General features: G+C 42.9%; 1 protein-coding gene across 5 annotated transcripts; it reads left to right on the plus strand.

The window, feature by feature from the left end:
• tbx2b (T-box transcription factor 2b) lies at positions 1-11,625 on the plus strand. Of its 5 annotated transcripts, none has more exons than XM_053321424.1 (8): positions 1-288; positions 1,531-2,374; positions 3,317-3,584; positions 5,294-5,446; positions 6,656-6,732; positions 6,917-7,101; positions 8,132-8,715; positions 9,272-11,625. In XM_053321424.1, the coding sequence occupies exons 2-8, from the start codon at positions 2,016-2,018 to the stop codon at positions 9,719-9,721; spliced, it is 2,076 nt and encodes a 691-aa protein (XP_053177399.1). In that variant the 5' UTR covers positions 1-288; positions 1,531-2,015; the 3' UTR covers positions 9,722-11,625. The 5 variants fall into 5 exon arrangements, with proteins under 5 accessions (XP_053177399.1, XP_053177398.1, XP_053177401.1 ...); XM_053321423.1 differs by having other exon boundaries at positions 3,317-3,593; positions 5,300-5,446; positions 9,272-11,622; XM_053321426.1 differs by having other exon boundaries at positions 3,317-3,593; positions 5,300-5,446; positions 6,932-7,101; positions 9,272-11,590.
• The last annotated feature ends 283 nt before the right edge of the window (positions 11,626-11,908 follow it).

Below are 11,908 nucleotides of genomic sequence, written 5' to 3' on the forward strand. Positions count from 1 at the left end.
TAAGATTTTTTACGCCTGTCAGCGGAAGCCGCACAGATGCGTAGGGTTAATAGGAAATGCGCAGTTGTCTCGCACTGTATCATTCAACGGGATTATCACTTTTTGTTTCAGTTTTTGGTCGAGGTGACGCCTGTGGCCCACATCACTGTTCTTCCTGCCCCGGAGAGCAGCTGTTTATCAAAAAATTCACATCTGACACCGAGTCATGACAGAGGCACAAAAGTGGAGCGGAGCCGCAGATGAGGCTGCTGAGGGGGCCGGAGGGGCTCGCACATGCAGGACTTCAGGGTAAATATAAAGAGACAAGAGATTGTTCTTATTGTGGCTCATCAGCCGACTGGCGCCGAGCGGCTCTTTAACAAACTGAGTCCAAGTTAATCAAGAGCTGCGGCGCTGGATTGTTCTAAAGGAGCTCAGCAGAGCGGAGTGCAGGGAGGCTGGTGGGGCCCCCCGTGGCTCCCGGAGACCCGCACTGTCCTTGGTTTGACAAAATACAACCTGTCGGAGATTACACGCTACCACGGCCTGCCCTCAGCTCTGAGACTGAGCACTAAATCATCTCATCGCTGCGACTGTTTGATGTGGAAATACAAACGATATATTTTTTTAAAGTCACAACAGCAGCGTAACAGCAAACAGGAATAAATACAACTATCTTGCTAACTTATTCTATTATTTGTACTCGTTTAAAAAAATTTAAAAATCCAAATATGGCATCATTCTGTGCAAAAAGTGGAACTTTATTTGCAGCCAAACAAGGAAGAGTTTGTATCGAAGAGAGCACTCACCGATTTCCTTCTCCCTGATTTTTCTCTCAAAATTCATTCATCATCATTCATCTGGTTTCCTCTTTTTTTCCCTCCACGCAGCATCTGGGTTTGTCTTTTCCAGCCTTGTCTCTTTATTACGGTGCCGCCACCGCCGCTGCTGCTGCTGCTGCTGCCGCTGCTGCTGCTCGCCTTTCCCGTCAGCTCGATCAGTAAAACGCACAGATAAATGGCTCTCGCGTGGGGAAGCCTGAGCTGTATGAGGTTGAAGTTAGTATACACACAGCTAACATAGCGTGGGCTAGTGTGAAACAAATCCAGCCTAAGCGTCAAAACAGCCGATAACATGGAATAATTACAAGTCTGTTATTATAGAGAGCGAGCGAGAGAGCAAGCAGCTCTTTAAAAAGAAATCTCTCCGGAATGCAGAGCATGAGCTGCGAGTCGTGGATTTACTGTTGTGAGTTGTTCTAAAAGACAGTGGTAAACGTGGAGATCTAGAGCTGCTCCTCTGTATAAAGGTGAGTATTAAGACAGTGAGTCTGTGGGCAGGTTGGTTTCTCCGGAGGCGACATTGTAAAAAAGCAAGCCGAGAGAGGTGATGCCTCCACCGGCCAAGAACTGAGGGCTGACCCGGTGTTTGGCTTGGAAATGGGGGTGGGATTTCCCGATCTTTCCTGTCATTGGTTAATATTTTATTCTGTTGACATGTTTTCTTACTGCTAATGCTTCCGACACCTTCTTGTCCCCCCTCCTCTCCTAGAGTCTGGCCGGAGCTGTCAGAACCACGCCTATAGGGGCCCACAATTGGTCCAGAAAGCGTAAAATCAGCAATCAAAGGGGCTTGGTTCATTAGTGTTGGGGATGGAGGCAGGAAGGACATGTGAGATAGTCACAGATCTGCAGTGAACGGGGCCACATCTCTCCAGTCAGTGTGGGATGACTGAAGCAGAGAAACAGCTAATATCTCTGAGAGGCACACAGCGCAGCCGGGCTCTGCTTTCACAGCGCCGCTTCTACTGAAGGACTCGGCGGAGGGACCAAAAGGAAAAGCACATCAACAGCAACTCTGGGCTATTTTCTTCACTCTGATTACGCGTTGTGTGTTTGACAAGGCGCTGCACTCTTCTGTGCCGTTTTACACAAATTAACTGCTCGCGAAGTGCGGACCTAACGCTGGCTCTGGGTTTGGGGGGAAATACCACTGAAAATATCCATTATTTCACTTCGGTTTTTGTGGATGCACCGATGAGAGATCCAGTTTTTACAGGGACTGCAATGGCTTATCACCCTTTCCACGCACACCGGCCGACCGACTTCCCCATGTCCGCCTTCCTAGCGGCCGCTCAGCCTTCCTTCTTCCCGGCGCTCAGCCTGCCTCCCGGGGCGCTCACCAAGCCCATCGCGGACCACGGCCTGGCCGGAGCGGCAGAGGCTGGGCTCCACCCGGCCCTCAGCCACCATCAGGCGGCTCATCTCCGCAGCATGAAAAGCCTGGAGCCCGAGGAGGAAGTGGACGACGACCCCAAAGTTACACTGGAAGCCAAGGATCTTTGGGACCAGTTTCATAAACTCGGAACGGAGATGGTTATTACCAAGTCCGGAAGGTAAGAATTACGCTCAATCATAATTCCTCTCATGGATATACTTACAATATTTTATGGTTTTAAAAAAAATCTCAGTCAGTATGTGTACATATATCGGCATACAGAGAAAGAGCTACAAGCTGACAAGATTAGAGCAGCTATAAAGCCATGGATTCACATTTTAAATGGCAGCTTGAGCGTCAGGCCTCTGCTAGTCCATACTTCTTTTCCCACCGATTATTAGTCTTTTCTATTATTCATTAAAATAGTCAAGAAAACTAAATAACACAGCAAGAACATGTTATGTTTACTTATGTTTTTAAATTGAGCTCCAGTGACATAATTGTATATAATTATTGGGGTCAAACTGCATTATGTTAAAGAAAGTAAATAAATATTTTTTTTTAAAGTTATTTTTGAAATATCTGTGATATATTACCAGACTGATCAAAACACATATTTGGAATTTTTTGGGGGGTAAATGTAGCCGAGCCTTAGTCGGATTTTATCTGTTAAACTGCATTCTGTTGAGGCAGTAGAGCTTCTGGATTTTATAAACAGGCTGTCACTTCAAAAAGCAGAGACGTGAAGTGGTGTGGTCATAAATATACTGCTCAGCTTTGTATTGTAGGGCTTGGACAACACACGCACTGGTGGACAGATACACACACATATGTACATATACACACACACACACACATACACACATACACACACATACACACACACACACACACACACACAAAGTAGGGTTTTGCTGCGTCTAATTGTGTGCAACGCTGGAGAATAATGTCTGACAATTACAATATTTCCACTTGTCAAAACGGACAGTTTTTTGCTGCGTCCGCGTCGCCTTCAAATGCCTGTTTTGTCAGATTTGTTCACGTCTTGGATGATAATCTGATGTTATGTTTCAGTTGAATCACAGTGTGTTGACTGCCTGTGTGTGTTTCCCTTTTGCAGGAGGATGTTCCCTCCGTTCAAAGTGCGGATAAACGGGCTTGATAAAAAAGCCAAATACATCCTGCTGATGGACATCGTGGCGGCAGACGACTGCCGCTACAAGTTCCACAACTCCCGCTGGATGGTGGCGGGTAAGGCCGACCCGGAGATGCCCAAGAGGATGTATATCCACCCGGACAGCCCGGCCACCGGCGAGCAGTGGATGGCCAAGCCTGTTGCTTTCCATAAACTCAAACTGACCAACAACATCTCAGACAAGCATGGATTTGTAAGTAAAGTGAGGGTTTCTCTTTTTTTTTCTTCTCTTCCCTTGAGCAAAGACTGTTTATTATTTTTCATATTTATGCTCAGGTTATAGCTAGATATAGCTAGTTTGGTATGTTTTTAAGATCAGATGAATTTTTATGAAGCACATGGAGGAAAACAGACTCAATGTAGCAGCTAAATAATAATAGGAAACAGTGAGGAGACCATAGAAAATAAATACAAACAGCTCATGCAGTGTGCAGAATACATCTGATACAACTCTGGGAAATCAGAATAAATTAGGTTGTGGAAAACTAGAACGTTAGAGAGACAAAGATATAACTTTAGGATTTGAGTGCGTTGCAAAAAATAAAGAAAATAAAACAAATAAAACAAATAAAATAGCTCAGGCCTGTGTGTGTTTTCAGATCAGTAAACTCTTGTTGTACGTCTTTACGGCCAAAGCTGTCGACACTTTGTCACCATTTGACTTCCCACCGTTGCTCACATACACACAGCTTATGTTTCCTTGCATCTCTCCAGAATATTATCAGTCTGAATCTCCGCAGGCTTTACATGCGTGGAAATATCCAAACCCAGACTCAGCTCTCTGCAGCCTGCACTATATAACCACATATTTTGAACTTTTTTTTTTTTTTTTTAAACAGAAGCAGTATTTGGAATAATAAAACAAACATCATATCTGAGCTGGGTGTCTGCATGTCTGGAGGATTAGTATTATCAAATCGGGTCAAAGAGAAATGACGTGAAATGAGCTTGAATGGCCGAGCGGACTGATGTCTGAGATACTCCTCCAGCCTGTATAGTACAGGATAGTATAGTATAGTATAGTATAAGTTGGTAGTGTTATTTTGTATAATATTCAGTCTCCAGTGTTGTATAGTAGTCTATGGTAGTCTATGATGCTGGTGTGTATGTGCATGTTTTAGTCAGAATATTTCCCTCCATATTTTTCCATATATCTAAATGTATTCTACAGTATTGTAATATGTAGCATGTAAAGAGTCAAATTAATTGTCTTGAGAGCAAATGATAAATGTGTGTGATAGTCCACCTTGACTGTCTGGCAGTGTGCTTCCGACTGGAAACAAATCCAACATTTACATGTCAGTCTAAATAATTTGCAATCGGTTACACACAGGATTTCTTTTTACCAACACGTAGCCTTTTATTTACACGTTTCTTATATTCGCCATGTTTGAATTGTGATCTTCAGTTTGATAATAATTGTGTGTGACTTCTATATTTAAACGTGGCCGTTTATTTATGTATGATAGCCGATTTCTGCTTGCTGTATTTTCTAAATAAATATTTCCAGTTTAAATGCTGCCCAGTGTGTTAAAACAGACAAACCCTCAGGCTGTAATTCCAGGCTCAGGGCTTGTAAAGTGTCTATACTCGGTGTCACATTTAACAATAAATTAAAGAGTGGAAATTTGTAGCTTTCGTCCTGATAGGACCTGGATCAAATCTAATTTTTTGCTGTGGTTATGAACCCCCATATCATCATGTGTGGCCTGGTCAGGTTTTTCCCTTTGCCCCGCTGTAATTACAGACAAGTCTGCTTGCTCAGTAATTATACAAGCATCAGTAACAATGCGCTGGATGATCCGCGTCAACATACTCTGTCTACTGTCGTGTTTTAATGTGGAGAACGAGGACATGCAATACAGCGATATTCACTTCAAAGTTGTGTGTTTGTGCTTATTGGTGCAGACCATCCTGAACTCCATGCACAAGTACCAGCCCAGGTTCCACATAGTGCGGGCCAACGACATCCTGAAGCTCCCCTACAGCACCTTTAGGACCTACGTCTTCCCGGAGACCGAGTTCGTGGCTGTGACAGCCTATCAAAACGACAAGGTGAGTCAGAGTTCACACTAAACCGACGGCCTCTAATATGGCTGCTATACTTTGCATAATAAATGTCCTACATGCGTCCCCTCCCCCCACCAAACCCCGAAGACTTAATCTGATTTTGTAGGTCGCCTAATTTCCCCGCAGAGGACTCCCATGTCCCACTTGATTTTTTTGTTTTTTAATTGCTGCTTTGCCTGCACTATCTGTAGCAAATATTCCTGATAATGAATTCAGATTTATACCCTGAGTGTTGTTTCGTGGGTGTTTTCTGCTCCTCGCGGCCTATAAATGGACTGTTACCTTCAGTAAATTAGGCGTATAAATGCTGCAGAGTGTGCTGTGTGAGCATGGCACACATGTCTTAATATTATTATTATTATAATTATTTGTATTTATTTATTTTAATTTTTGGCAACTTAATTATATATTATTATTTTTTAGAATTGATAGTGTTTGATTAATTTAATATCCACTATATTAGAGTGGAGGTTTTCTATATATGTATATATGTATATATGTATATATAGGTCTATGGTCTATTTGATGGCAGTATTAGAAGCCCATACACTCGCTGGCGCTTCATCCTCCTGCATGAAGCTAATTGGAGCTTGTGTCCGGGGGGGTCAGGGTGAGAGGGGGTCCTGTTGTAAAAGTTTATGGCAAAGAGTCACCATCAATTAGAGGGCATTTAAAAGACTGGTCACCCTGCAGCCAGAGTGGACAGATGCTGGGAGACACTCTCTCCGCTCAAATGGTAAACGCCTGAAGCGTCTTGTTCAAGGGCCACTGAGGGCCCCCAGGAGCCTAGAAGCTCCACACAGGCCCGTACGTGGACTCCTCCACATATCGTGAGGCAGCAGTGATCCAAACCGCAATATTAAATATTGATATGATAGTCATCTGTTCGAGCATTGCTCCCTCTGCCTTTGTTTCAGGGGAACGGAGGCTTGTGTGGCCCCATAGTGGAATATTTCGTGGCAGAATTTCTCTCCAGGGGCCTATGAGAATAAAGCCCCGTCATAACGCTTTTATTAATAATGTAAATGCGGGGCCTACCGTGGCTCCTGTCCAACACGTTGGTTTCACTGTGTGTTAATCCAAACACAAATATAGGCCAGATGAAAACAATGTCCTCTAACAGTGTGGATTATATGTTTTTTTTATTCTGCTTCCATAACTCTGACATTTCTTCTGTCCTCGTGTTTTCGGCAGATAACGCAGCTGAAGATTGACAACAACCCTTTTGCCAAGGGATTCAGAGACACGGGGAACGGAAGGAGGGAGAAAAGGTACAAACAAACTGCAGTCCAGCACCTGCAAAAACCCTGTGTGTGTGTGTGTGTGTGTGTGTTTATGTGTGTATGTGTATGTGTGTGCGTGTGTTTGTATGTAGACATAAATGCATGGTGTCACAAACTTACAAATCCACAAACAACTACGATTTACCATTATTATTAATAATAATATTAGTAGTCTATTGTTTTGCAGGAAGCAGCTGACCATGCCGTCTCTGAGGATGTTTGAGGACCAGTGCAAGGGGGACCGGGAGGGCGCGGACTCGGACGCCTCCTCAAGTGATCCTCCGACCGGCAGAGATGCAGTCCACTCCCCACTGGGAGCTGGTACCAGCCCGCTGAGGTTCAGCAGGCCCAGTCGAGGTGAGAAACATGATTGTTTATTTCTAGTATGAGTTTGAACTGTGTGTGTGATGATAACATATGACATGAACGCTATAGCCACGAGGCCTTTTCATTAATCCCATATAATGCGAATTCAGCTAAACTGGCTCAAAGTGACATAATGTTGCTGAAGGAAAATAACTAACAATGTCATTGAATTTAATTATTGTAATACAGAGGGATAATTATTCAAGAATTAAGGCTTTTATCTTTATAAATTATGCAAGAATGAGCAAATGAATGAAGATGCATTCACGTACACCCATGACAGTAGGTTCATTTTACAAATACGTAAGAGTAGCCTGCAGTCTGTTTTGGATATATTACTGTATAAAAGTGGAAGTGGTGTATCGGCCAATGCATTCCCACCTGTTAACCAATCCAATAGGTCACCTCAGATCTCCCGTTATAAACCCTTTGATTTTTTTTTTTTTTTTTTTTAAGTTTATGACGCAACTAAGTCTATATGTAACAGCTGTGTATACAAACAATAAAATGAACTGAGAATTTGATTGGAATGGGGTGAGACTTAATTTTTTTTTCTATTTGAGATTATACAGTGTAGCATATATATGAAGTTATGGAAATTTGAACCACATTTTATTTCAAAGTGTCTTCTTTAAAAAAAATCTGCTTTTGTAAGAATCTGATCTAATTGTTTTAAATCCTTTAATTTACCAAATTGATTTAACAAAAGCCAGTATTAGGTTTTAATGGCCCCTGTTCTTCATTTACATGTGTTGATTTTTATAATGCTTGCATAACAAACAGCATCACAGTTGGAATATAATAGAAAGGCTGCTGAACGTTGCTCTTTAACATAAAATTCATTTCAAATGCAGGTCACATGTTAATTTCCTAATGAGTGAACATATGGTCTGAGGTGCACAGGATGGAACTGGAGATTTGAGTTGACATAGTAGTGGATGTGTATGTTACTGCTCTGTCCTTATGATGAATGCTTTCAACATTCTCACTTTCTCCTGTTTTGAACGGTGTGTGTTTGCAGATGACAAAACGTGCACTGACAGTGAACAGGAGCAGGAGCATCAGGATGAGCGCTGCACCGCCTCCAACAGCCCGGGACCCGAACCCATGTCCCCCTACAGCTCCAGGTGTGAGGAGCGTATAAGGGACAGGCCCAGCGCGGAAAAGAAGGACGACTCCATATTCAGTATAAGGAACCTTGAGAAGGACAAAGCGGAGAGCAGGCACAGGAAGGACACCACAGAAGCGTTGACAAAGGACTCAGAGGCCGGGGGCATCAGTGCTACTAAGGACGCCTACTCCCCTCTCATGGTCCAGACCGAGAGCCCCTCGCACTTCAGCCCGGGCCACTTACAAAGCCTGGCTCTGTCTGGGCTGCACAGTCAGCAGTTCTTTAACCCTCTGAACACCGGATCACCGCTGTTGTTTCACCCTGGGCAGTTTGCCATGGCCCCCGGAGCCTTTTCTGCTATGGGCATGGGGCATTTATTGGCCTCTGTATCCGGGGCAAGCGCTTTGGAAAACGGCAGCCTCTCCGCCCAGGGAACGGGAGGAACCCCCAACCCCTTCCCCTTCCATCTGTCCCAGCACATGCTCGCCTCTCAGGTAAGGAAGACCATCCAGTCAGAAAATGATGTAGTTTGCTTGTACACCTGTAGCACTGAGCTGCAGCTGCAGCAGCTGCAGCAGCAGAGGGAAGTTAAAGCATGAGAGTGTGAGCAGGGTTAGGTGTCAGGTTTAACTTCACCTTGCTCAAAGCGCAGCACCAGTAAGACTTAATCTGACATTATTAGGAACTGGGTTTAATATAGTGCGATCAGTGAAGCATGAGTTTATGTTTTTCGCTGCATGCAAACATATGGGACTTCTGTTATAGCATTTGTATCAAAATAACAGTCATCAAATACATTTTTAAATATGTTATCAGACTTCTGTGAAATAAAGTTTTTGTAAAAAGAATTTGACTCTCAGAAGAAGCAAATATTTTGACTCAGATCATTCCAATATTTCCATTAAAATCTGCTTTAAATAATCTAGACCAGCACATGTATTTGGTTGCTGTTGGTGTTTTGGAAAAATGTATCACTAATTTGATTATTTGACCACCTGACTGGAAATAATTATGTGTAAACCAACTTTTCTCTCTTCTTTCATATTCCAGGGCATCCCCATGCCTCCATTCGGTGGTCTGTTCCCCTACCCCTACACATACATGGCGGCAGCTGCAGCAGCAGCCTCAGCCTCAGCCCTCCCAGCAACCAGCACGGCCAGCCAGCTCTCCAGGAACCCTTTCCTGGCCTCGTCCCGGCCCCGGCTCCGCTTCAACCCTTACCAGCTCCCCGTGTCTCTGCCTCAGACCTCCAGCCTGCTCACCTCCGGCCTGGCCGGCAGTCTAAACCCCAGCTCCGAATCCTCCAAACCAGGCAGCAGGGAGACCAGCCCGGCCCCGGAGCACCACAGTAACCACAAGTTGGGAGGCTCGAGCGGGAGGGTCACATCTCCCAAAACCTCCATGAAGGACTCAGTGAATGAGCTTCAGAGCATCCAGAGACTGGTGAGCGGCCTGGAGGGCCAGAGGGAGCCCTCCCCGGCTGCAGACTCTCCCAAGTGATGAAGACTCTCTGTTTGGGATGAAGACTTGGCTTGAATACATGAGGACTATAATGCATATGTCCTGTACAGCACATTACAGAGACTGGGATGAGGGTTTGACTGATATGGGTCAGTGAAGGCCGATAACGGATATTTTTTGGAACAAAGTTACAGATAGACAAGATAAAAAATGTCCTTATAATCCAATTTAATCTCTTTAAATTCACAAGTATTGATGGTTTGATCCAGAGATGACTTGTTTAAAAGCATGTAGCCTGTCAAACTAAATTGGGGCCATCATCAGACACTAAAACTTCTCCCTGAGTCCCAGTGTTTTACTCTGGGATGCATTTTTTTAACATTGGTGAAATGAAAAATTCATCGACAAAAATGAACAATTAAATAAATAAAAAATATTACGCAAAGATACAAATATATATACATATTTTAGACAACAAAACACTCAAATAATGATATGAATATGATTAATTAAAAAAAATGTTTTTGACCACTTCCGTTCCAGGACTTGTCATAGAGAGAGAGAGAGAGAGAAAACGGATTCACTCCAGTAGTAAAGAATCAAACTTGACCATATCCTTTATATATCAGAGGTGGACCACACAAGGCCAGTATCGGCCCCATATATCGGTCTAACCTGCCTGAGAGCCTGCAGCTCCACAGACTGAGCGGCGCACAGCGGACAGAGTGTGTGTGTGTGCTGAGTTAACTTGAAGCATTTGAGCACCCAGGCCTGGTTTTCTTTTTTTTTTATATTATTATTATAAAAGCACCAAGCCCGAGCCCTAAACAGGAGCCTCATCACGCCGACAGGCAGGTCTCAAGCTGCATCCAAAAAAACTCTTTTTCCAGGCCGATTATTTTAAAAGGGATGGAAGCTGAACGTTCCGTCTATGAGACAGAGAGAGAGAAAGACAGAGAGAAAGAAAGACAGAAAGAGAGAGGACCGCTTATCATTTCATGACAGAAAATTGTTTCTGAACTATTTATGTAATTAAAAATTAAAAAATTGTGTAAATAAAGCTAAGATCCAAGAATATGCAATTGGTATTAATTTATTCAAGGCTGTATATTAGCGTGTATATATTTCGAATTTAACTCGTTGCTTTTTTTTTCTCATCCTCCTCCTCCTCTCCCCCCATTTTACATATACTGTACATGAAAAGCTATTTAGCGCTTGTTGGTTTGAAAAACTGTGTATGAAGCATCGCTGATTTTTAGGAGACGTGTGTGCCATGTTTTAGTCTGTCTGCATCCACCGACAAATACAGAGGAACCGAGAAAGAGAGAGAGAGAGATAAAGAGAGAGATGGAGAGAGAGAGAGAGAGAGAGAGAGAGAGAGAGCTCCACATGGATTCAAAAACACCTCAGGTTATTTCACTCCAGTCAGGAGACATTCAAAGCAATTCCTCCTATGGATGCATCATTCATATCTATTCATAAATATATTTAAAGATGAAAGTATCTTGTTTATGCTGGTTGTCCGGGTATTTTTTTTTTTTTGATTGTCTCACAATTTCAATAAAAAATCGTTGTGCTGAAAGCTTGCGGCCCTATTATTATTATCATTATTATTATTATTATTATTATTATTATTACATTTTTATTATCGTTGTTATAATCATCTAATTACACAAAACAGCTGTAAAAATTTATAGAGCAATTTTTGTAATGAAGTCAGCTGTACCACACACACTTCCACTACACGCACACACACTCACACTCACACACATTGACACACACGTGGGGCAGGAGCACCCTCTGTCGGTCAGACATTTAACACGACAGAAAGAGAAGTTGTACATGTGGTTTGAGGATTTGATAAGAAAATATTATTGGGGTGAATTCACATAGTATAAATATACATTTGAATCAAAAGGTGGAATTTGTGGTGTTTTTTTATGATAGAAAATTTGACATTAAAGCTTAAAGAATTGGAGATAAAATTATGTTTTTTTAATTATAGGCCGGGGAATTGTAGAAGGTGGATTAATTTGTGAATATAATTTGAACAGTAATTTCTAATAGTTGGATATGAGCGGTGGCAGCAGCAGTGCGTCTATTCACGTCATGTGTGTCTCGTGCACACGCCCTGCAGCTCAGGTCTATTCTGTGCAGGTCCTCAGTCAGCGTCAATCAGCATTTCCTTTAGTATTGTGTGGCTGGCTGTATTTTTAGAAAGAGTCG

The sequence above is a fragment of the Scomber japonicus genome, chromosome 6 (genome assembly GCF_027409825.1).
Source record: "Scomber japonicus isolate fScoJap1 chromosome 6, fScoJap1.pri, whole genome shotgun sequence".
Classification (NCBI taxonomy): Eukaryota; Metazoa; Chordata; class Actinopteri; order Scombriformes; family Scombridae; genus Scomber; species Scomber japonicus.